Source organism: Dendrobates tinctorius, unplaced genomic scaffold (assembly GCF_039654945.1).
Source record: "Dendrobates tinctorius isolate UK_male_01 unplaced genomic scaffold, ASM3965494v1 ptg000117l, whole genome shotgun sequence".
NCBI classification, from domain to species: domain Eukaryota; kingdom Metazoa; phylum Chordata; class Amphibia; order Anura; family Dendrobatidae; genus Dendrobates; species Dendrobates tinctorius.
In genome coordinates, this window is record NW_027361785.1 from 9,710,044 (window position 1) to 9,737,500 (window position 27,457).

A 27,457-nucleotide genomic window follows, 5' to 3' on the forward strand; every position below is an offset into this window, starting at 1 on the left:
CGCCTGTTTATGTAAGAACCATTTTTTAACTCCATTTAGCCCAGTGAATACCTTGGGACTAGTACCGGTGTCTACTGCTCAGCAGAGGAGCCCACCTGTGAATCTAGCTATGCCGCCTGTTTATGTAAGCACTGTCTGCTACTCAGCAGAGTTGCCCACCCGTGAACCAAGCTATGCCGCCTGTTTATGTAAGAACTGCATGCTACTCAGCATAGGAGCCCAGCTGTTAAGCAAGCTACAGCACCTGTGGTTTGGACACTTAATTTTTTCATTTTTTCTGGAATGCCGGTTAGGCCTAATTCCGGAATTCCGGTTGACCTGCACTTACTGGGAAATCCTCTTTCGCGGGGAAGAATTGGAATCCCAGATCCCCATCACTAACGGGGTTCAGCGGGTTATCTGCACCTGTAAGCGACACACGCTGGACCTTTCAGTGTAGCGCGCATGCTGCCCCGGACATGTAAGGGCATGACAGACCTGTTATTGATCGATCTCGTGTGCCAGAGCCTCGCGTGTCCCTCCAGTAAGCTTGACGCGTACCGTGGGGGCATGCCGGAGTCTCGTTCGTTAACGGAATTAAGCTGACAAATCGCTAGCACAACTAAAAACGGACATCCACCACCACCCACAGAATCGACAAAGCTTGCAATCTGTCAATCTTTTCTGTAGCTGGCATGTTTGAGGTTTCCCGGATGGAGTCGAATTAAGCCGCAGGCTCCACTCCTGGTGGTGCCCTTCTGGACATTCCTTTAAGGTTCAGCTTTGCAACCATACTGCCCCCGGAAACCAAACACTTTGCCTTCATGGACGCTGTTCGGAGGTTCGTGGGAATAACGCCGCCCGATCGGCAGTTGGCCTAATTTATGGTGGGAAGTCCGACGGTATATGATCGTCTTCGATTTCAGATTTTTACCGTTTTTTGGTATTTTACATTTTTATTCCAGCCTTTCTTGACTTCATAAGGGCATGACATGCCTATATCTGTGTCGCCTCCTCCTCCTTTTACTCCTCCACCTCTTTTCTATATGTAGTTGCTGTTTTCCATATGTTATTTTTGTATTCTGAGCATTTTGTCTGCTTTGGGACACCTTTTAAGGTGTTTTGTAATTGTTTTCTATGTGTTTGTATGTGTTTGTGTTTGCCTGCCATTGTTTCAACGGTGTTCGATGTTGTTTGTCGAACGTTCGACAAACATTTGACGAACTTGCCTTGTGTTCGACGAACCAAAATGAACTAGAACACTAGAGGGGTGGCTCAACACTACTCCTCAATATATAGACGTACATTTTTAATGTTTAAACTATGCTATTTATACCTGGTATCTGGTGATACTGTACCCTTTCTGCCAGGAAGTCCTCCTCCAACCAACACTCTAAGTGTATCATTGACACCTGGAACATTGTACCACATGTGTGATTATTTCTTGCGGATCTTCTTGTTATATTGTGGTGTGATCCATCCTGAGTGTGTGACAGTCTGTGGGTTACTCCTGCAATTTAGAAGTACATTTAAAAATTACCCCAACACTAGTGTATACAGCTCTACGCTTGTGATACATTACCCATTTACTGCTTTTTATATTCTGGTCTAATCCAAACTGACCAAGTAAGAGTTATTTCGTGACTGTGGAAATAAATACTGAGATTGACAACAATGACCCCTACACTGTGTACAGCTGTATCCTTCAGATCCATTACCGTTTTACGGCTTTATATATTGTGTTGTAATCCATACTGAGCCTGAGAGCGTCTGTGTCTGCCTCCTGAAATATCTACGGAGATTTAGAATGTTTAAACTATACTATATATGCCTGCTATCTGATGATACTGTACACTTTTTCTACTTTTTATATTCTTGTCTAATCCATACTGAGCCTGTGCGCGTCTCTGTGTGACTGATGGTATATATAGGGAGAATGACAATCATCCTTTGACTGTATAGAGCTGTACGCTTTTGATACAGTACCATATATCTGATGTTATTTTGGGTTCATTTTCTGCAATATTTTGAAGTTTGGTGGAAGAGGCCGCGGACGTGGACATGGGGGGGCTAGCTGGTGCTGATGGTGGTGGTGCATCTGCTGGTAGTGGCAAAAGCACAATAGCAGCCAAGGCTACTTTCACACTAGCGTCAGCCGACGTACATCGCAAAGCGTCATTGTGGAGAAAAAACGCATCCTGCAAAGTTGCCCGCAGGATGCGTTTTTTCTCCATAGACTTGTGTTAGCGACGCATTGCGACGTATGGGCACACGTCGCATCCGTCGTGCGACGGATGCGTTGTGTTTTGGCGGCCGCGACGCACACAAAAACATTATATGTAACTTTTTTTGTGCGTCGTCTCCGCCATTTCCGACTGCGCATGCGCGGCCAAAACTCCTCCCCCTCCTCCCCGGACATTACAATAGGGCAGCGGATGCGTTGAAAAACTGCATCCGCTGCCCCCGTTGTGCACAACTTTCAAAGCGTGCGACGGTACGTCGATCCGACGCAGGGCGACGGCCGTCTCACGACGCTAGTGTGAAAGTAGCCTAAGGCATGAGGTGTTGAGCCTGCGTCATGGTCTGGCTCCGGAATTCCTGGAAGGCTACCTTTTCTGGGAATAGGTTAACCGCTTTTAAAGCCGGAGCATCAGGAAATGGTTTTGGCTTACATTGCCGAAACAGACTCCAGCAAATATGCCCTCCTCTTCTGAAGTTTCAAAAAATGCAAGCACTGAGTCTTCAAGTGCTGGCTCCTGGTCAAGAAGAACCCCTTTCCTTGTGTCCTTCACCCCCACCAAAAGTGAATGATGCAGCAGGCCACACTTCACATTAGTCCATGTAGCTCTTTCTATCATACCATGCCTGGGTTATCAAGTCAAATCGTGAATTCCCCGGTCAAAGATGAATCTGACATAGAGTGTGGGTGGCCAGCCAGGGCAGTGGGGTTAATCGGTACCGGGCCGGTGTCTCAGAGGGATGTGTCACGTTGGTGGTGATGATGTCCCGTTCTGTGGCCCTGGGCGTCCATGCAAAGGGGTGAATAACGTTTATAGGTGAATGATACGTGACGCCACCTGTGGTTTCTGATCAGATTGACCCCCGCTGCAGTGTCGCTTCTCTGGGACAGATGTTGTGGTGCAGCTAAGATATAGAAGCCCTGCACAGGTAGGGCCGTAGTCACAAGGCAGATGAAAGAGTTGGTAGATGGTGCGCAGTGCAGGATGTAGCAGAGCCGTGCGCCAGGCACAGGATAAAGATGACAGACACAGTCATGCAGTTCCTTTACCTGTACTTGGTAAGTGTCGTCCAGGACCCAGAGTACAGATGGAGAAGGAGTTGGTCAGCCTGGAAGCAATTTTGGAATTCTCTCTCTGCAGATAGGTAGTGTCACCTCCGTTCTAGCACTTATCTGAGGTACTCGCAGTACTGAGTTCACTGAAGTTCCCCCTGTTGACTCTCTTTTGGAACTTTCTCGTATGGCAGGCAGCCATATCCTTTTCCTTCTGGCTCACACACGTTGCTGCTGGGGCCTCCGAGCCTTAGTTGGGAACAGAGCATTTACAGCTGCTACTTCCTCCGGTTTCTGCTGCAGGACCGTCAGTGTCCCTACAAACTCGGAGACCGGAATCCTGACCATGCGCTCCAGCTAGGAGTGAGCCTTAACTCTGCTCATCCTCCAGCTCCCCTTCTCACATCCACACACTTCCCCTTCCCTTCACAGACTGCCCTAACTTACCTCCTCCCGACCACAGAGAGCAGCTCCTCAGCATTCAGGTTCAGAGGTCTCCCTGCTGGCCTGGAGTGGGAACTGTGTTGTGTGTTGGTTTAACTGCTAGAGAGATCCTTCGTTGCTCCCAAGCATGACATCACACTCCCTAGGAGGAAGGTAATGCCACTGTGGTGACCGTACTCCTGGGGGAGCCACAAGTGCACTGATGCCCAGCCACTGCTGCTAGATGATTCTGCTGGTACATTAACCCAGACCACTACATTCCCCTCGCACTCTACACAGCCAAAATCTGACCCTGATGAAACTCAGGTTCCCCTTCCCACATATTATAACCACCTTACACGGTGACAAAGAGGAAGGTGCAGATGAAAGTGCAGGTTCCTTGAGCAGGTGGGGTGGCATACTCATGGGCGATGGCACTGGCACAAGGCCCCTCATAGTACGCAAAAGTGTCTCTGCCGGTGAGAGGCTCACCCGCCGTCAGACACACTGCCGTACTATGAGGGGCCCTGTGCCAGTGCCGTCGCCAACGAGTGGGCCCCCCTGCTTGCTCAGGATCACAGCACTTGCAAAGTTGAAATACTTACCTCTCCCTGCTCCACCGCCGTGACATCTTCCGCGTTTCCTGACAGTGACATTCTGGTCACAGAGCGCGATGACATCACGTCTGTACGCCCTCTGCCTAAACAGTCCAAGTGCAGTGAGATGGAAGATGGGGACGACGAGGAGTCCAGACTACTACAGGGATTCCCTAGTGAGGAGACTTATTTAATTGTTTTCAATGTTGGGACAGCTATTTTTGGGGAGCACTATACTCTGAAGAATGATATATGAGGCCCACCATACACTGGATCATTCCAAAGGTGGATATTAGACACTGGAGCAGCATTTACAGGGCCCATTATGCACTGGAGCATTAGAAATGGGGCCCATTATATATGAAGCATTATTTGGGCCCATAACACAGTGGAGCTTCATCCATGGGGACCAACATATACTGTAGTATTATGTGGAGCTCATCATATACTGTTTCAAACATTATATGGGACCAATGATTTTGTATGGAGAAATATATGGGCCTCATTACTCTGTATAGCGCACTATGCGGTGGCCATAATATTGTATGGAGAAATATACTGTCCGTTTTTGGAGCTATTAGAGAATTTAAAATGGATATCAGTCATGAGATGTAAGAAGTGAAGTATTTTTCATTGTACTATACCGCTATTTCTCTGCCATATCAGAGGATCATGAATTGTGGCATGTGTTAAAAGAGCCCAGTGACACTCTTTGGCCCAGAGCCCACGAAAATCTGGAGCCAGCCCTACCCCCCCCCCACAACTTTAGCCAAATAACCCCCAGTTTTCAATGCCTAACTATTTTTATAAAGTAAATTAAGGTTCACAAGCTTAAGTAATAAGAATTGATGTTTTTGGCATTAAAATGGGCACTGTAGGTGTGCTTCCTGTCCTCCACTCCCTGCCGACCTTGGTTCCGCATTGACTTGCATTGGGTTTCGTGTTTCAGTCGGCCTTCGACTTTTCGCGATAATCGGACGATTTCGTTCGACCCGACTTTTGAGAAAGTCGGGTTTCATGAAACCCGACTCAACCCGAAAAAAGGCAAAGTCGCTCATCTCTAGTAACCATCAATAAAGCCTTACGGCCATCTCACACCAAAACATTGCCTGTACTCTTTATTCGACTGATTAGAGCTAAGTTCTAAAATGGGGTCTTCAATCCCATAACATCCGTGCTGCTGGGAAAAAAGAAACATGTCTACATGTGGGTCCCATGGACACGTGGATTGTAATGGATGTGCGTCTATCAGGATCCTCTCAGCACCGGCGAACTGCCACGGCTGAGCAGGGTGACTCACCCACACTGCGGGAGGGCCTGGGGTCCGATACTGCAGGGAAAGTTCAGGCAGATGGGACCTGCGACGCTGAAGGTAGTAAGAAGTACAAGGACCTACAATCATGTGACCACCGGGGGCGGGGCTTAGCGTCCTACTGCTGGAGATGATTGTAGGATACTTACTACAGGGATTCTGTAGTAGAGGACAGGGAAACTCAGGTCAGACAAGCAGAGGTCATATACGGAGAGTGCGGCGCGGTACCAGAGGGGAGAGCAGAGAATAGTCAGAACGTAAGCAATGAGTCATACACAGAGAGGGTAGCGCAGTACAAGAGGGACAGGCAGAACTCGTAACAGGGACAGAACCGGATCAAAACCAAACAAGCATAAAGTATCACAGGCACAAAGCACACCAGGGTCACACACACTCGGCCAAGGGTCTGAGTATAAGCGACGAGGAATGAGCCCACAATGAGGCTATAAAAAGCCTCCCAGAATCTCAGAGTGAGGCTGTCCAGATTAACCTCTGAACTACCTAATCCCAAGAACTAAGCAGATCATGACAGCGTGTGTATGAAGGGGGCCTTTATGAATCGTGAACCTTGCACTCTACCCTGCCCCCTCATCAAGATTAATGTGAAGATAAAAACCACGGAGGGCACTCGTATGCAAAAATCGGACATGTGATATAAGCCTAACTGTGAACAACCACCATTTTGCTGACGGTGCTCCCAATATTGCTACATTATCAATTTTGAACACGCTGTACAGGGTGGGCCATTTATATGGATACACCTAAATAAAATGAGAATGGTTGGTGATATCAACTAACTGTTTGTGGCACATTAGTGTATGGAAGGGGAGAAACTTTTCAAGATGGGTGGTGACCATGGCAGCCATTTTGAAGTTGGCCATTTTGGATCCAACTTTATTTTTTCCAATGGGAAGAGGGTCATGTGACACATCAAACTTATTGAAAATTTTACAAGAAAAACAATGGTGTGCTTGGTTTTAATGTAACTTTATTCTTTCATGAGCAGAAGAAATGCTAGTCTAAGGGAGTCAGATTCCCTGTAGGAATGCTCAGACCTGACTCCAATAATGTGGTGGTGTACCATCTTGCTGGAAAAAATCAAGGAACGTGCCATCTTCAGTGCATGAAGAGGGCAACACATCATCATGTAGCAATTTCAGATATCCAGTGGCATTGAGGTTTCCATTGATGAAGAATGGCCCCACCATTTTTGTACCTCATATACCACGCCATACCATGAATTATGGGTGTCAGGTCTGAGCATTCCTACATGAACAGTTTCCTGGAAAGTGGATTGGTCGTCATGTGCCAGTTGAATAGCCACCAAGGCCTCCCAATCTGACCCCCTTAGACTTTTATCTTTGGGGACATCTGAAGGCAAATTGTCTATGCTGTGAAGATACGAGATGTGCAGCATCTGAAACAACGGATGCTGGAAGCCTGTGCTAGCATTTCTTCTGCAGTGTTGCTTTCAGTGTGTCAAGAGTGGGAGAAGAGGGTTGAATTGACAATACAATACAATGGGCAGCACTTTGAACACATTTTATAAGTGGTCATAAACTTGTAAATAAAGTTACATTAAAGCCAAGCATACCATTGTTTTTTGTGGGAAATTCTCAATAAGTTTGCTGTGTCACATGACCCTTTTCCCATTGGAAAAAATAAAGTTGTATCCAAAATGGCCGACTTCAAAATGGCCACCATGGTCACCACCCATCTTGAAAAGTTTCCCCCTCCCATATACTAATGTGCCACAAACAGGAAGTTGATATCACCAACCATTCTCATTTTATTTAGGCGTATCCTTATAAATGGCCCACCCCGTATATTGCTCAAATTGTCAATAGATATTACATGTAATTTTAAGTAACAACTCAAATAGGAACATGTGCAAATACTTACAATATGTCGAGCTGCAAAAACTCCATCAACTATTGCACAACAGAATGCTGCCACCACTCCAAAACTGATGAACACAATGGAGGCTACTAGCTGGAGGGCAAAAAACATATTTAGAATGAGTTATAATGCATGGTAAAAAAAAAGACAGAAATAGGCTTGAGCTAAGTCTAAACTATGTTAGCCTACAGGAGGCAGACACTCATACGTAGTAGACTGCCTCTGAGCGTCCACCTCCTGGAGGCGTACACTCCTAAAAAAGTGCACTACAGAATTCACGTTTGCTCTGCCTGTCACCATTGCAGTCTATTGGCTCTGTCGGAGCATGTCGGGACTCATTTTTGTGGGGGATTTTGGAACTATACCCCAATGAGGACACTGAACGTAATGTGAATGCAACCTAGGTGAGACAGTGTTGTTGTGATGCAGTCTATGCGGCCAGAAAACCACAACATTTTTACATAAAGAAACATGGTTAGACACAGTGCGCTTTTGGCCAACTTTACTAAGGTCAATTTAATTGATGCAGAATATCTGTGGTAATGACACTGCTAAACAACATGTAATCAAAAACGAATTATTAAGGCTGGTTTCACATTAGCGTTTGGAGGCGCAGCAGACGCTCACGTGAAGCTCTGCCCCCTGCCACGCCTCCTCCAGTCAGCTCCGCCTATGGGCGCATAACTCTGCATGCGACCTGCGTACCCTATCTTTAGCATGGGGTGCGCAGGCCATGCGCAGGTCTGCTTTTGCGGCCACATGCGTCCTTTTTGACAGTGCAGTAACCTGCGGCAAACGCAACGTGTTTCATTTTGGTGCTGCCGCCACACCGTCAAAAGGACGCATGCGGCGGCAAAAGCATACCTGCGCATGGCCTGCGCACCCAATGCTAAAGATAGGGTACGCAAGTCGCATGCAGCGTCATGCGCCCATAGAAGGAGCTGACCGGAGGAGGTGCAGAAGGGGGCGGAGCTTCATGGCGAGCATCCGCTGCGCCTCCAAACGCTAATGTGAAACTAGCCTAAGCTATGCATTTTTATGCAAAAATTACATGCAGTCAACTGCATGTTTTTTTTACCACATTGATGTTATGACCATGACACAACTGCGCTGTCAGCATGCTATAGATGTCAACTGCTGTGTATACAACAGTCCCCATAGTCAGCTTCCAAGTTGAATTACAAGTAAAATGTATTTATTATTATTAGCCCTTTACCAGGATTAAGAACGTATTTAGCATTCGAAACGCCCCGGTTTTATGGAGGTCTCCCCCTTCACCCTCTTTTTTTTGCAATGTGTATATAAGTTTAAAGAATTAATAAAGAAGCTACAACTTTATTTCTAATTGGATTTGGAAGCTGGACCTTTTTTTTCTCTTCAAATGTATATCTCAGTCATCCAAAATCAAGAAACTACTGTTTAATAGCTGTGATTACATAGTCCGTGGACTGTTGCTGAAATCTGGAAAAACAACTTTACTTGTGATGAATTTTAATCCTTACTGCAACAGGCCAAAGGAAGAGTCCGGAAAGTCCATGGTACGAGCTAGATGGAGAATGTCTCATTATTAAGCATGACTCATGCAGGGGCGGACACTGACAGCTTGGGACCCCTGTGCAAGAAATGTGTCTGGGCGCCCCTCCCTGCCCAGTACGCTGTTTATGATGAGGGCAATCTGACAATGGGACCCCTGGGGTCTTGAGCTCTGAGAAACAAGCCAGATAGCCCTCATTATTACTGCCCTGCAAGCTGGGGTGTACATAGCAGTCACAGGGCAACATAGCAAAAGTTCTATTTGGGCCCCCGCACCTCTAAAAAAAAATATATTTTTCACTGAGATGGAGATATATACTGTATGTGTGTGTTATATATATATATCCGTTAACATTCGGTTCTGTCAGACTTGCAGTCAGGTGATAACTAGTGTCTGCTATATAAGTGAATAGAACACTACAGGCACGGCTGACGCTATAGTTGGCACATATGACAGCAAGTGTGCAGAGCACCTCCTCATGGTTACGTGATTACTGCTGGAACCGGCAGAGCAAGACCATATATAAATTACATTACATTATATTTCTGATATCTGCTCTATTCATTGTCTAAGGAACTGATGGAAATAGCCGAGAGCAGCGCTCACCAGCTCTATACATACAGAATAGAGCAGAGGCCAACCATTCTCAACTCTGGTCCATACAGGACATGACTGCAGACCCTTGTTCTCAGAATTTTTGGGGGGCCCAATGTTTGAATCCCCAGTGATCAGCAAGTTATCCACAATCTGATTGATCATACATACATCGCACTAATACTGTACATAAACACACACATACACCGTACATACATATACTGTACATACACACATATACCGTACATACACGCAAATATACATATATTGTATTCACACACATACGTATACAGATGTACAGACACATACATACACGCACATATACTATACATAGATACACACACATAGATATACATATATACACACACACAGATACACAGATGTACACACATGTTAGGCGTCGGGTTCCTGCGGCTGCACAGTGGGAATCCAGAGCCTTGCATTCAGCAGTCTCCCATTCTCCATCGACTACAGAGGAGCCTGCTCGGCAGTCCCGTCATTCCCGAAGCTCTGCTCAGACCAGCTCTGTGGGTCTGACTGTTGCTGCCACCTCTGGGCCAGCAATAGCAACGCAGGCTGCTCAGCAGAAAGCCACTCCAGAGGCTAAGTCCTTCCGTTGCTCCACTGAGCATGCTCACGAGACGATCTCCCATTGTCCCACTGTCCCACTGTCCGATAGACCGTTTGCCAGGCGCGGAACCTCCTAGAGGCTGCATGTATCCTCTGTCTCTACCGGAGACAGAGGCCATGTCACAATATATCCGGGAGAACCTGGCAAGAGGGTTTATTAGGAAGCCAGTGTCGCCGGCAGGGGCAGGGTTCTTCTTCGTACAGAAGAAGAGTGGAGAACTGCTTCCCTGCATTGACTACAGAGGTCTCAATGCTATTACAGTGAAAAACAAGTACCCTCTTCCTTTCACTTCTGAATTGTTTGACAGGTTGCGAGGGGCCCGGATCTTTACTAAGTTAGATCTACGGGGGGCTTACAACCTGATCTGCATATGCGAAGGAGACGAGTGGAAGACAGCCTTAACTACCAGGGATGGCCAATGCGAGTATCTGGTAATGCCCTTTGGCCTCTGTAATGCACCTGCTGTCTTCCAAGACTTTGTAAACGACGTCTTTCGCGATATGCTCTCGACCTCGGTGGTGTTCTATCTGGATGACATCCTCATTTTTCTCCAGATTTGACCTCTCACCAGAGAGATGTCTTCGACCGTTTGCGGGCGAATTCTCTCTTCGCCAAATTGGAGAAGTGCCAATTTGAGCAAGAGTCCTTGCCGTTCCTGGGCAATATCATCTCGGCCCAGGGGTTGGCTATGAATCTTGCCAAACTGCAGGCGGTAATGGACTGGCAGGAGCCCCATTCTCTTAAAGCGGTGCAGCGCTTTTTGGGGTTAGTTAATTATTACCGTCAGTTCATTCCCCACTTCTCCACACTGTTAGCTCCTTTGGTCGCCCTCACCAAAAAAAGAGCCAATCCCAAGGTTTGGTCAGAACAGGTCTCCGCGGCCTTCTCGTCTCTTAAAACCCATTTTTGCTGGCATCTCCTGGAGGGAGCCCGGTTCCCCTTTCAGGTGTACACTGACCATAAAAACCTGGTCTATTTACAAACAGCCCAGCTCTTGAATTCTCTTCAAGCTCGGTGGTCTCGGCAGAGGAGGAGGCTGAGCCTCGTTAATCGTCCCCACTGAGAGTCTGAGGACCGTGGCTCCGGTCGCTCTCAAGTCAGTGCCACTGGGCAAGACCTTTGTCCCTCCTCGCCTGCGGCCCAAGGTTCTCGCATGGACACACGTCCAGGGTGGGTGGCCACTTTGGCAATAAGCGGACCACAGAACTCCTGGCAAGGTCTTATTGGTGGCCACACATGGCTCAGGACACAAAAGAATACATTCAGGCATGAGTCTCTTGTGCTCGGAACAGGTCCTCTAGGCAGAGGCCAGCTGGGTTACTGTATCCCTTGCCGGTGGCAGACAGACCCTGGGAGATGGCAGGCATGGATTTGTGGTCGGCCTGCCCAAATCTGGTGGCAGCACGGTCATCTGGGTGGTCACCGATTATTTTTCTAAAATGGTGCATCTGGTGTCACTCACGCGGCTGCCTTCCGCTCGTGGTCTTGCCTCTCTGTTCATAAAGTACGTATTTCGTTTGCATGGTATGCTGGCCAAAATAGTTAGTGACCGAGATCCCCAATTTGTGTCTCGGTTTTGGAGGGAGCTCTGCAGTCTACTCAGTATCGAGCTAAACTTGTCCTCCGCCTATCATCCCGAGACAAACGGGTTGGTTGAGAGAGCCAACCAAACTATGGTCACGTACCTGCGACATTTTGTCTCGGCCAGGCAGGATGACTGGGCATCCTTACTACCATGGGCCGAATTTGCCCTGAATAATGCAGTGGCTGATTCCACTGGTCAGACTCCGTTTCTTCTTAATTATGGCCATCATCCGCGCGTCCCCGTCCCGATGCCAGTGTCTTCCACTGATTCCTGGGTGCCAGACTGGGCAGTGGAGGCTCGTGACATTTGGGATCGCACCCAGGATGCCATTCGAGCTTCTCGAAATATCAGGCTGCGGCCCGAGCCCACCAAGTTCGCGCCGCGACACATTGGTCCCTTCAAAATCCTCGAGCGGATCAGCTCGGTGGTCTACCGTCTGGCCCTTCCACCACACTTGGCCATATCTGACGCCTTCCACGTGTCCCTTCTCAAACATGTTCACATGTCCCGGTTTTCCGAGTCATGTGCCGGGACATCAGACTTGTCTTCGGATGAGTTTGAGGTCAACGCCATTGTGGGACGCAGAGTGGTGCGTGGCAAAAAGTTTTATTTGGTGGATTGGAAGGGTCATGGTCCAGACCTGGGAACCAGTGGAGAACATCTATGTCCTGCTCCTTATCGCGGCATTTGAGCGTAGCGAGGCTCAGAGGGGAGGGGGCCTTAGGAAAGGGGGTAATGTTAGGCGTCGGGTTCCTGCAGTTGCACAGCGGGAATCCAGAGCCTTGCATTCGGCGGTCTCCCATTCTCCATCGACCGCAGACGAGCCTGCTCAGACCAGCTCTGTGGGTCTGGCTGTTGCTGCCACCTCTGGGCCAGCAATAGCAATGCAGGCTGCTCAGCAGCAAGTCACTCCAGAGGCTAAGTCCTTCCGTTGCTCCACTGAGCATGCTCATGAGACGATCTCCCATTGGAGACCGGGAGTCACATGCACAGGTCCTTCTCCAGATCTGTTTGGTCCATCTCAGGGATCTGGAAGCTTCTGGAAGGTCCTGGCTATAAAAGGTTCGCATGGCCACTCGGCCATGCGCTAGTATAGACTCTAGTTGCTACCTGTGTGAATGATGACGGATGCATGGACTTGCAAATGACTCATTAAGATTCTCCTCCCTCTGATATTACGTGTGTGGATAGAGAACCAGTGATAGAGTCAGCGCCAGTCAGTGGCAAGCTACAGGCCACAGTGCATATCATCCATGGTACTAGCGTCCAACAGTTTGCCTGCTACCAGGTATTGTCGCACAGCGGCAGTGTCTTTCGCCACGCTGCAGTCAGCAGTACTTATTGGCGTCCGCGGTTGCGACTCCGCACGCACGGTAGGTCTAGAGCGATGCTAACCCTGTGTCTTGGGCCAGAGTCCTGTGACCATATACCGTGTGTGCATTCTGCTGAGCTCTGTGCGTTCAACAGGCTCGGCACTTGTGTTTAACGCTTCGGCGTCTCTGTGAAGTAGCAGATTCCGCCCAGCGCACTCCGGGTGACGTTCAACCCGCGTGCGTTATACCGCCATATTGAGTGTCTGCCATTACGTAGCAGCAGCATAACACCTCTGCACAGTGGACCCTGGGCGGCGAATGCACTTACTATTATTTAGTGCGTTCCGCCGTCCCTAACACACACATATACATAGATACACAAACTCATACTGTATACATGCACACACAGATACACACATATACATATACTGTACATACATACACACACATAGATACACACATGCATACACAGATGCACATAGATACATACACACACATACGTACTCATACATACACAGATGTACACACATATACAGTACCCACACATATGTACATATACAAACACACACATTCTAATTTATTACCTGATCAGATGAGCTGTGGAGGAGGTCAACCTCATAGTACAGAGATCAGCTGGAGAGGGCTGCAGACTACTGTGGGGGATGGGGACACAGTAGATAGGACTGATATCAGCTTCCTGCTCTCCAGTGCTGTCCTGCACTGTGAGCCTCCTCCCCCGACCTCTTTGCTGACATGCTGCAGCCTGCTGGGAATAGAACAGTGGAGGGAGCAGAATACACACTGTAAGTCTTGCTCTTCCTCCACTGTTATATCCCCAGTCCCCAGGGTGCTATGCACCCCGGCCTCTGACTACAGGTGAATACTCACCATTGGGACGCGCCATGCAGGAGGACAGAGACGGCGGACAGTGAGCGCTCTCATAAGTCTGATGGGGAAGCGTTCATTGGCCATCGTCTCTCCCTTCATGACACGCCACCATTTTGAAATCCTGCACTCTGTGCGCTTCCGGCTCTGGACATACATGATTACAGGAGGGAGTGAGAGGGGCCCGATGCTGCATGACACCATCCCCTCTCACTCCCGCCGTAATCTTGACTCATTGGCCCCATAGCGGCTGCATACTCTGCCACTATGGGCAGTAAGCTCCTTCCTGCAGGGGCCCCCCTCCACCTTTGGGCCCCTGTGCAATTGCATCGGTTGCACTGGTAGTATGTCCGCCCCTGGACTCATGTATACCCTGATTACTCTGACATTGTCTACAAAGACATTAAATCTTGTCAAGACACAAAATGTCTGTTAGTGGTTTCAGAGTATTGTCTATGATTACTTTAATTTAGCAGTCAGCACAGTGATATGTCTATATTCCCATATGTCTAAAGCCAACAGCCACCTATGATCTGTCTGAATTTAGTTTTCAGCTTATACTTATTTTTACATCTATTGTATTACACTTTTCATTTATGGAATCTAAGTTAAACTAAGTGAAATGGGAAAAACAAAGATAATCTATTTCAGCCCATAATATCCATTACAATTGCAGACACTGCTTCCTAAATTACAATGTCAGAGAAATATGACCTATAATGGCTTCCATTTACCAGTGTTCCCAGAACATTGTTGTATTATTTCTGGAAATTATTGTTTATTTGCCCCTGCATTATTAAACTGTATGCTCTCTGAATTTACATTTGTTGTATTTGTAACTGAGAACAAATGTTTAGCTGTACAAAACATGTCGGTAAACAATAATACAGATTGTATAGATTATTTTATCTATTATATGTGTGCATTTAAAGCTTTCTCTGTATATAACTTAAATATTGGTTGCATAGGGATATAGCAAAAATCTAAAGAAAATGGGCAACCATCCATTCACCCGGTCATGTAACACGGTACTCGCCTACATCGATGAGCCTTTCAATGACGCACTTTGCGTCACTATGGTCACACCTGTTCAGTTACTCCTGCTGGTGACGCATCTGGCATCACTAAGTATATAATCACCCTTTTATCATAACTTATTGCAACATAAGATTAAGGTTTTCTTTAGTGATCCAAAATATTCAGGATTGAGAGTCCTCAGTAGTTGATACCTTTTAATGGCTAACTAAAAGATGGTAACTCATTGCAAGCTTTCGAGACTACTCAGGTCTCTTCATCAGGCTAGACTAATACAAAATCTGAAGTCACATATTTATGCACAATACAGCCTAGAAAAAAAGCAATAGATAAGACAAGTGATGTGAAGCAGAACTATCAATATGGGAGATCCTGAATATTTTTCTATCTACTGGCTAACACGGTACAAAGATATACATCTTTCCTGTATCAAAATGGAGGATACCAGAATGTATCGCATCTTTATGGAACTAAAACCACTTCTGAAGAAACGTGCACAAATGGACAGCGACATTTTTTTCTTATCTAAATGCAAAAAGGAGAATCTAATTCCCAAAGGACTCTGGATTACAAACCCAATTCTTCATAACTACAATACCCATTATGCACAAAACCTTTGTCACAGGACTTCTGAGAGACTAAGGAACCACCTTTTACATGTCTGCTACAGCATAAGGAGTAAAGTCCAGTGGCAATTTGAAACTCTGAGGAAAACACTTACAGAAAGCACAGAGCAAAAATTACAACAATACTACAACAAACTACGGACCTTTCTGGTTCATAACAAGGAAAAGAAACTACACAGACTGCGTCTCAATTCAAGACTCTATACAAACAGATACAAAACAAATCCAAAACCTGACAACTTGGACAACTACTCCATTCCAGACACAAAAGCATCTGTGTCATCAATCTCTCAGATTATAAACCCAACAAAGTAGAACTGGCCGTGCTTTCTAGAGGACTCTCATTTTGTCCCACTAAGGCCCTAGATAAAACTGAACTCTGCAGTGATATGGAACAGTATTTCAGGAGACTGCGCCTGAGGGAATATTTCAATGATACAGAAGATTCAGAAAACACTCAGACCGAAGGAAAAGGGATCGTAACAACTAGGGAAAGGTCAGACTGGACACCTCCACCTGGACGCAACCCTCATTTGGATAAATATATAGACTCCTTCAGACATTTGATAAAATCCACAATCATAGACACTAACAGGAGACAAGCATCCAACATCAGTGCCCAGGAGAGAAAGGCCATACAGTCTTTAATAACCAACAAAGAAATCATCATTAAACCTGCTGACAAGGGAGGTGCAATAATCATGATGAATACGTCAGACTACATGAAGGAAGCAAACAGGCAACTTATGGAAACACGCTACTAAAGAAAATTGGAGTCGGATCCTACACAGGACTATTACAAGGAACTAAACAAGTTGGTTTCTTGTCTGCCTGACCAGTCCATAAGAGCTGGCGATGACCTGATACCAGAGACTCCAAGAATAGGGACATTCTACATGCTTCCCAAAATCCACAAATCTGGAAATCCAGGAAGACCAATTATTTCATGTGGGGGCACCCTCACTGAGCAGGTATCTGGATGGGTAGAGGGTATTCTTAAACCACTGGTGAAGGATACATCCAGCTACATTCAGGACACAACTGACCTATTGAATAAACTAGCAGCAATAGGTCCTCTACCAGAAGGAACCATCCTGGCCACCATGGATGTGGAATCTTTGTACTCTAATATCCCACACCAAGATGGTTTAAATGCCTGCAAATTCTTCATGGAAAACACAGGGACTAATGCTGATGCTGTGGTGAAATTTATAAAATTCATCCTCACCCACAATTACTTTGAATTTGACAAAAGGATCTGTCTACAGGAGACTGGCACAGCTATGGGAAGTAAAATGGCTTCACAGTATGCAAATCTTTTCATGGCCAAGCTTGAAAGCGACTTTTTGTCCTCATGCCCCATCAGGCCCCTGGCCTACTACCGCTTCATTGATGATATTTTAATCATCTGGACGGAGTCTGAGCAACAGCTAAAGACGTTCCACGAACAGTGTAATCAATTTCATCCCACCATCAATTTAACACTCAACTACTCCAGTACTGAGATTAATTTTTGGACACCATCATTAAGTTAAAAAACAATGAAATAGAGATATCCCTGTATCAGAAACCAATCGACCGTCCAACATACCTTAAATGGGACAGTTTCCATCCAAAACACATAAAGAACTCTATTATCTATAGCCAAGCCATCAGATACAATCGTATATGTTCCAAGCCCATGGATAGAGACAAACACCTTGGTCACCTCAAAAAGACCTTTTTGAATCAGGGTTACCATCCAAGAACAATTGAAAACCAAATTACAAGAGCCATCAGATTGTCAAGGAATCACCTGCTACATTACAAAGCTAACGAAGAAAATAACCGAGTGCCTCTAGTAGTCACCTACAACCCAAATCTGGAGGTGCTAAGGGGAGCTGCACGGAAATTACAACCTTTACTACAAAAAGATGCCCGATTAAAATCCATTTTTCCAGACCCCCCATTGCTGTGTTTTAGGCAGCCCCCAAATTTAAGAAGCATCATTGTCAGAAGCTCCCTGTCCTCTCCAACAGCTGCAGGAACCTTTCCTTGCAACCAGAAAAAATGTAAAACCTGTCCATTTATAAATGACCACGGACAAGATAAAGATCCCCAACTCACATCAGGACTACAAGATCCCAGGTACTTTCACCTGCATTACATCTAATGTGGTGTACTTAATTATTTGCACTAAATGTCCAACTGGGGGTCTGTATGTGGGGGAGACAGGGCAAAAGCTTAGAACAAGGATGAATGCTCATCGTCACACAATAAGAGAAAAAAGAATGGATCTACCTGTGGCGAAACATTTCTGTATCCCTGATCACAGCAACGTGGATATGAAATTACTGGTATTGAAAGGTAACTTCAATTCTCAGAGAGAGAGACGAGTTTGGGAATACAAATTTATGACGAACTTTGACACTCTCAGTGCTGGAATGAATGTGTTGCATGGATTTATGTCTTTTTACATCAATTAAGGAATTTCCTTTTAAAACCTTGTGGGGGCATCACAACACAGAACTAGACCCCAATCAGAGGACCATAAAACATCCGGACTCCTTATCTATGAACTGGTCCAATGTTTATATTTATGTTTCTCCCTCTCCCATATTGATAGTTCTGCTTCACGTCACTTGTCTTATCTATTGCATTTTTTCTAGGCTGTATTGTGCATAAATATGTGACTTCAGATTTTGTATTAGTCAAGCCTGATGAAGAGACCTGAGTAGTCTCGAAAGCTTGCAATGTGTTACCATCTTTTCAGTTAGCCATTAAAAGGTATCAACTACTGAGGACTCTCAATCCTGAATATTTTTCTATCTACTGGCTAACACGGTACAAAGATATACATCTTTAGTGATCCATATCTTTTTACATGACTTTAGTTGCCTGGATTACGTTCGGTGCACGATTTGGAGCGTAATACAAAATACATTGCACACTCTTGGTCCCTTCTTCTCTTCTCCCATTTTAGCCACACACTATTTTAACTCACACATGAGCAAGATTCACTCCACCAGACATAGCTGCCATCATATCCTGAGCAGAATTCCTCTGTTATTCTCTGTTGTAAGCAGCTTTTGGTGCATACCTTGGTGCCATTCTTTTTCTGAACACTGGTGGTTATCACTTTATGACCAGGTCTTAGGTTTTTACTTACTTTGTGTCTAGTTTTCTCACCTTCTTCTTGTTATGTTTTCTTTCTTTAATTCATTTTTTGCAATTTTTTTATTATTTAGTTTTTCCTTACCCCCATTTGTTTCTGTTTTTTTCTTTTTGCGTTTATTTATTTTTTTATTTTATTTTTCACTCTTAAATTTTTCTTGTGCTTTTTCTTTATCATACTCTGGACGTCTTGTCTTCTAACATGTTTTGGAGATTATTATAATTTGTTATATGTGTATTCATTCATATTTTTCCTTTTTTCTTAAAAAAATTTAATTTCACATGTTGATGTGAGCAGGTCGCGGGATGCAGTAACAGATAGGAGGCAGAACAAGGGTTAACATTAATTTTATTTTAACAGGGAGATACTCCATGCAGGGAGAAGGAAGAAACAGTGGTATGGAAGATGATATTAGCACAAAGGATGTGCAGGGTGAGGTAACTGAGGTAATAATTGAAATAAGTAAGGCTGCACATCCTTTGAGCTAATATCATCTTCCATACCACTGTTTCTTCCTTCTCCCTGCATGGAGTATCTCCCTGTTAAATAAAAATTAACGTTAACCTTTGTTCTGCCTCCTGTCTGTTACTGCATCCCGCGACATTGTTGTCCTGGAGGTGTTGATGATCCTGTTCCCGGCGGTGATGGTGAGTCCTTGACATCTTGTATGGGGTCCTGGGTCCAGGGTTTGTTGTGTGGAGTAAAATGCAGTCTCCAACACTGCAGGAGCTTAACGTTACACAACAGGTGCATGCAAGTGAGAAAGAATGCTGTTCACAGTGAGTCACCTGGTCCTTCTTAAGCGGCATGCACGCGGTATTTATTAGCCCGGAGCGTTTGGCACCTTCAGTTGTGGGGGCCAACAGGCACACGGCACGTATCTGATAACAGTCCTTGTACATGGTTGCAGGGATTCTATAGCGCGGACCTGCGCTGTCATGGTACTCAGAGGACGGAGCACCAAACTTCCCCTGCTGCGCACTGTGTGTTCCCACCAGGTCTCCCCACTCAGGCTCTTTTTGCTTAACCACGCCCCTGCTCTCAATTGCAAAGGGCGGTCCGGGTTTCTAAGTTTTCCCTTGGACAACAAAGGTGATGGCCCCGACAGTTCCAGACCCAGCGAAAGAGAGGTACCCCCGGTCCGCGCCTTCTTACACTGGCACAATTTTATTTTTATTTTTTCAGTGACTACATGCAAACAAGGCTTGGGATGAGCCGAAACGACTTTAGTTTGTTTGAAAAGTCACAAAAACTCTTTGATTAAAGACACAAGCTATCTACTACATGTTTTTGATTTAATAAAATTTGCAAACAAGAGAGTGCTGTAACTTGGCTTTTTACAAAATGATGGTAGTCTCATGTTAGAAGCTGCTGTAGTGGATGGTGAGATATGGAGCCTGGAGTCAAAGGTTTAAAATATTGTCACCCTTTATTGTCTAGCAAAAATTAAGAGACCGCTGCAATATTTTCAGTTTGTCTGATTTTTCTCTTTATAGGTATATTTGAGCAAAATGTAAATTGCTCTTTTATTCTATAAACTACTGACAACATGTCTTTGAATTTCCAAACACTAAATTTTGTATTTATTTTCAGAAAATGAGAAATGGTCAAAAGAACAAAAAAATGCAGTGCTTGCAGACCTCAAATAATGCTAAGAAAACAAGTTCATAATCATTTAGAAACAACAATACTAGTGTTTTAACTTAGAAAGAGTTCAGAAATCAATATTTTGTGGAATAACCATGATTTTTATTCACAGCTTTCATTCGTCTTGGCATGCTTTCCACCAGTTTTCACACTGCTTTTGGGTGACTTTATGCCACTCCTGGTACAAAAATTTAAGCTTTGTTTGATGGCTTGAGAATATCCATCTTCCTCTTCATTACATTCCAGAGGTTTTCAATGGGGTTCAGGTCTGGAGATTGGGCTGTCCATGACAGGGATTTGATGTAGTGGTCCTTCATCCACACATTGATTGACCTAGCTGTGAGGCATGGCACATTATCCTGCTGGAAAAACCAGTCCTCAGAGTTGGGGACCATTGCCTGAGCAGAAGGAATCAACTGTTTTTCCAGGATAACCTTGTATGCGACTTGATTCATACGTCTTTCGCAAATATTAACCTGCCCAGTTCCAGCCTTGCTGAAGCATCCCCAAATCATAACCAATCCTCCACCAAATATCTCAGTGGGTGCAAGACACTCTGGCTTGTACGCCTCTCCAGGTCTCCGTCTAACCATTAGACAACAGGAGTTGGGCAAAGCTGAAAATTAGACTCATTAGAGAAGATTACCTTACTCCAGTCCTCTATGGTCCAATCCTTATGGTCTTTGGCAAACTTCAGCCTGGCTCTCCTTTGCTTCTCATTGATGAAAGGATTTTTTCTACCTTTATATGACTTGAGCTCTGTCTCTAGGAACCTGTTATGAACTGTTCTTGCCGTGCACGTCACCCCAGCTGCCATTTTCCATTCCTTTTGTAGGTCACTTGATGTCATCCTGCGGTTGCTGAGTGGCATTCAAATAAGATTATGGTCATCCCGGTTAGTGGAGAGTCATTTTTGCCCTCTGTCAGTCTGTAGCTTTGTTGTCCCTAATGTCTGCTGCTTGACCTTGTTGTAATGGACTGCCGTCTTAGAAATTTTAAGGATAGAGGCAACATGACACTCACTGTATCCCTATGCTAGTAAAACCAGAATTGAGCCCTTCTTTTCCTCACTCAAGACTTATCTTTTCAACTCCTTTGGCTGCGGCTGGATCCTGGTATCATGTATGGAGATTGGAGATAATTTTGCCACATGGAAATGTGATATCTCACCACCCTACTGGATTTAAGGCCTGAATCTAAAGATTGTTGTTATGTGGTGACTTGCGAAGGGCTGGGATCTTATGCTGAGGCAAGATCCCAGTGACTGTCTCTGATCTGCTGGATCCTTTGAATTCATCCAAGGACTATTTCTATTTTCCTGGCGTCAGACTGCTGGGTGAATCATAGAATCATAGAATCGTAGAGTTGGAAGGGACCTCCTGGGCCATCTGGTCCAACCCCCTGGTCAAAGCAGGATTCGCTAAATCATCCCAGTCAGATGTCTGTCCAGCCTCTGTTTGAAGACTTCCATTGAAGGAGAACTCACCACTTCTCGTGGCAGCTTGTTCCACTCATTGATCACTCTAACTGTCAAAAAGTTTTTTCTAATATCTAATCTGTGTCTCCTCCCATTCAGTTTCATCCCATTGCTTCTAGTCTTTCCTTGTGCAAATGAGAATAAAGTTGATGCTTCTACAATGTGACAGCCCTTTAGATATTTGTAGACAGCTATTATGTCTCCTCTCAGTCTTCTCTTTTGCAAACTAAACATTCCCAAATCCTTCAACCTTTCCTCATAAGACAGGGTTTGCAGACCAGTCACCATTCTGGTCGCTCTTTTCTGAACTTGCTCCAGTTTGTTGATGTCTTTTTTAAAATGTGGTGCCCAAAACTGGACACAATATTCCAGATGAGGTCTGACCAAAGAGGAGTAGAGGGAAATAATGACTTCACGTGATCTAGACTGTATGCTTCTGTTAATACATCCTAGAATTGCATTTGCCTTTTTTGCTGCTGCATCACACTGTTGACTCATATTCAGTCTGTGATCTATTAGCATACCCAAGTCTTTTTCACATGTGCTGTTGCTTAGCCCTATTCCTCCCATTCTGTATATGCTTTTTTCATTTTTATTGCCCAGATGTAGTACTTTGCATTTTTCCATGTTAAAAACCATTCTGTTAGTTGCTGCCCGCTTCTCCAGTTTATTTATATCTTTTTGAATCCTCTCTCTCTTCTCTAGTATTAGCTATCCCTCCTAGCTTTGTGTCATCAGCAAATTTAATCAGTTTACGCTCAATTCCTTCATCTAAATCATTGATAAAGATGTTGAACAATACAGGGCCCAGGACAGAGCCCTGTGGTACCCCACTTGAGACATTCTTCCAACTGGATGTGCAGCCATTTACGACCACTCTTTGGGTCCGATCACTAAGCCAGTTATGAATCCACCCAACAGTTGCCTTGTCCATTCCATACTTAGTCATGTTTTCAATAAGGATTCTATGAGATACGTTGTCAAATGCTTTGCTGAAGTCAAGATATACTATATCTACAGCATTTCCTTGATCCACCCAATCAGTGATTCCGTCATAGAAGGAAATTAAGTTAGTCTGACATGACTTATTAGTTACAAACCCATGCTGACTCTGTTTAATCACTTCATTCTTATCCAGGTACTGACATACATGTTGTTTAATAATTTGTTCAAAGATCTTTCCTGGTATAGAAGTCTGACTCACCGGCCTATAGTTGCCTGGGTCCACCTTCTTCCCCTTTTTGAAGATAGGAACAACATTTGCTCTTCTCCAGTCTTCTGGGACTTCTCCTGTTCTCCAAGAATTTTCAAAGATTATGGAGAGGGGTTCAAAAATTTCTTCTGCTATCTCCTTCACTACTCTGGGGTGTAATTCATCTGGACCTGGAGACTTGAATTCATTTAGGTTAGCTAAGTGTTCCCTCACTATCTTTCTGTTTATAGATATCCTGGATTCTTCTATTCCCTTAATAGGACAGTGAAGAACAGTTGATGTTACATTTCCTTTCTGAGAGAAAACAGATGCAAAATAGGAATTTAAAAGTTCGGCCTTCTCAACATCCTGTCTTACCATTTCATCATTTTCATCCTGTAAAAATCCTATAGCATCTTTGACTTTTCTTTTACTTTTGACATATCCCCAAAATCCTTTATTATTGCTTTTGACATCTCTTGCAAGCCTCAATTCATTTTCAGCTTTAGATAATCTGATTTGTGCCCTGCAGGTTCTGCAGACAGCATTATATTCTTCTTTAGATATGCCTCCCTCTTTCCATTTTATAAACATTTTTTTCTTCCTTTTTAGCATGTGCTTAAGTTCTGTGTTCATCCATCCTGGTTTCCTTAAATGCTTCCTATTCTTCCCTCTTTTCGGAATTGTTAACAATTGTGCTGTGAGAATTTCATTTTTCAAGATTTCCCATCCTTCCTGGACATTTTTGTCCTTAAGGATATCCAGCCATTGGATCCCTCCAATTCTCTTTCTGAATCCCTTAAAATCTGCCTTTCTGAAATCTAACCTTGACGTCTGAGTCTTCACAGGTCTTCCTCCTCTAGTTATTCAAAATTCTAAAATTGCATGGTCGCTACCTCCTAGGGTCCCAGCCACTTTTACCTCCTCAACCATTTCCTCCCTGTTTATAAGGACTAGATCCAAGGTAGCAGTTCCCCTTGTTTTCTCCCCTACCTTTTGGAAGATAAAGTTGTCAGCAAGAGAGGATAAGAATTTCCTTGACCTGTTAGTTTTGCCTGAGAGAGATTCCCAACAAATGTCTGGATAGTTGAAATCTATGCACCCCCGCATCTGCTCCCTTTGTGTGGACTCATTGTGGACTCATGTGGATGCATCGTGGATTCATTGTGGACTCATTACAGACGCTGCAGAACTACCTTCATTTGTGTTGCCAAAGTTTCTTGTTCCAATAAATCTCATTGGATTGTTTATCGGCCTGGTGTCTCTTCCTGCTCTGTCGCATACCCAGTCATAGTACACTATATACCACACCATACCATCAATTATGGGTGTAAGGTCCAAGCATTCTTACATGAACAGTTTCCTGGAAAGTGGATTGGTCATTGTGGGCCAGTTGAGTGCCCACCAAGGTCTCCCAATCTGACCCCATTAGACTTTCATCTTTGGGGTCATCTGAAGACAATTGTCTATGCTATGAAGATAAAAGATGTGAAACAACAGGTACTGGAAGCCTGTGCTAGCATTTCTTCTGTGGTGTTACTATCAGTGTGTCAAGAGTGGGAGAAGAGGATTGCATTGATAACTATTATTAATATTAATTCGACACAACGGGCAGCACTTTGAACACATTTTATAAATAAATAACTTGAAAATAACTCATGAAAGAATAAAGTTACGTTAAAACCAAGCACACCATTGTTTTTCTTGTGAAATTCTCAATAAGTTTGATGTGTCACATGACCCTTTTCATATTGAAACAAATAAAGTTGGATTCAAAATTGCCAACTTCGAAATGTCTGCCATGGTCACCACCCATCTTGAAAAGTTTCCCCCCTCCTATATACTAATGTGCCACAAACAGGAAGTTGATATCACCAACCATTCCCATTTTATTTAGGTGTATCCATACAAATGGCCAACCCTGTATACACCAAATGCTTTCACAGCAAATTATTGTACTTTTGCATCACATGAGTTTATCCCTTGAGGCACACAATTGGTTTAACCATATAAATAATAAAAACAGACTATGCATACCATTTGTTTTCTGTTCTCCACAAGATGAATTCCTATTACGCCTAAGAAAGATCCAAAGCCAAGCTGTTTTCAGGATGCAAAGAAAACAAAAATTATACATTTTTTACATAGTCAATGAAAGAACATAGCAGCAGTGACTGACACAGACAGAAAATGGCCCTTGTTCAAAAATAATTTATTGGCCGTTTGCAGTTCAATAGTTCTCTTATGACAGAAGCTCCTTGCTGCTTCAGAGGTGGAAGTGGGCCCCTTACCTCTTAGGCCCCTGTGCGGCTGCATAGAATGCACCAATAATATGTCCACCCCTGTATAGCATGGACTTACTCTGACAGTGAAGATCCTTTTGGCCTTCCTCCATCAGGTCGCATATACAAACATATGTTGTTCACATGCATACCCACATTTGGTAAACATAAGTAAAATAAGCACATGGAAATGCATTATATACATTGTGACAAATTAATTGGAAAAGTCCTGGTGGGGAGATATGTTTCATTGCTGTTGTTAGCTTCAGTGATATCAACCTAGCGAAAAGCTCCAGCATACGAAATACTGAGAGAGGTTAATCGGCCATGTTTAGGGTTAGGTTGAGTGAAGAGCTGTAGAGTGTGTGAAGTCCAGAGAGGATAAATACAGATCCATCTGGCACATTGAGTGTTGGGTGTATCTGGACAGAGGTGCAAGCTCCAGAGCTTGTTGGTTCTTTTAGCTATATAGCAACTTGCACTTAAATAGTTTTAGAAATAGTAGTTCTTTACGTTTTTATAAATAAAAAAAATGAAATGCAATATTGCGCATTAAACCAATACAAACAGAATAAAAGCGTACTTACAATTATCCCTGGATAATAACCTCCAACGGTTATATTTTCTGTTCTTGTGGTGGCAGCCAAGCCAATGGTCAATATAAAAAGAGACACCAGAAGCAGGGAGATGGTGAACCACAGAACAGACCTCTTCCGTTTAGTAAAATGGCCTACAATTAAATTGTACAGACAATTATAATTTGTCGACTTTCTGCAGGAGAACATTCTGGGACATATTCAGATTTCTAGCAACGTACACCATTTAGTTATCATTAGTTTGCAGTCAGATATTAGTTATTTTCGCCAGTGCCAGAAATGCAGCAGCTCATTACAGACTGCAGTTAGGACAGGAACTAGAATAAAAGATTTGACTGTTAAGATATGTCTATATTAAATAATTTTTTACACAAGGAATACAAAGATAATAAAAGAAAACCTCATTATGCCTAAATATTTAGTTTTTCCACATATTGAAAAATAGATTTTACTTTTAGTACTTCAGAGTACAGCTATCTTCATATACAGTAAGTCTGAATATAAAGGGCAGGCATACGCTATGAAATCCAGATGTAAGCACAATATTATCAATTCCTTATTCCATTCCCGATGCCAGATATTGTTTCCAGTATTCCATATTACACATAGAAAATTATTTTAAATAGTCAATAATACAATATGAAGAATTAGATTATCCTGTGAGATTTAAAATGTCATGATGAAATACATATGTTCTGAGATCCCGGAAATTGAACTCTGCAGTAGCTTAAAATACAGAGCTGGCAAGGCAGGATAAAAAAATATTGTTGTCATTCTAATCTCATTGCAGGCACTGTGCTTACAGCACAAAACAAGGTGTAAGCAGAGAAACAAACGGTTTATGAGATTAAAATGTGTTGTATTATTTTTAAACATGAAGATAGCCAGAAAACCATGTTTTTTTAAAAAAAAACTTTATTTTTTGTTGAAAATTTTTAGTAAGTAATAAACAATAAGCTTTCAAAGCATTCTTATATAAATGACATATTTTGAGGAAATAGGGAGACAGAAGCGCAATATAGGGTCTTATCCCACAAATACAGTAAGCGGTTTGACAAAAAACTGCTCACCTGGTAGTAGGTATACAAAGCATGTATAGATAAAGGCTGCCACAGATCCACAAGTCGGTCCCCGACTATATGAAACAGAACTTTGCAAAGGAATACGTGGATTTTGTCCGCGCTGCCCAAATGATGAAATTCCAGAAGGTTAATCAAGTTTGACAGTGGTTTATTCTAAGCGTGGTATTTCCTGAAGAAGAGGTTGCAAAAAAACCTTGAAACGCGTAGAATAAACTTTATTAACCTTGTGGAATTTCATCATTTGGGCAGCGCGGACGAAATCCACGTATTCCTTTGCAGAGTTCTATATAAATGACATGGCAGATCCTCTCCTCATAATAATA

At 43.9% G+C, this 27,457-nt stretch overlaps 1 protein-coding gene across 1 annotated transcript in view; it reads right to left on the minus strand.

Annotated features, from left to right (window-relative positions):
• TMEM255B (transmembrane protein 255B) overlaps positions 1 to 27,457 on the minus strand; it is a 122,656-nt gene that overhangs the window by 84,299 nt on the left and 10,900 nt on the right. Inside the window, exons 2-4 of the mRNA XM_073590605.1 lie at positions 26,044 to 26,186; positions 25,212 to 25,274; positions 7,505 to 7,594 (exon numbers count right to left, since the gene is read on the minus strand). Coding sequence (XP_073446706.1) covers positions 7,505 to 7,594; positions 25,212 to 25,274; positions 26,044 to 26,186 — 296 coding nt within the window. The remainder of the gene's footprint in view (positions 1 to 7,504; positions 7,595 to 25,211; positions 25,275 to 26,043; positions 26,187 to 27,457) is intronic.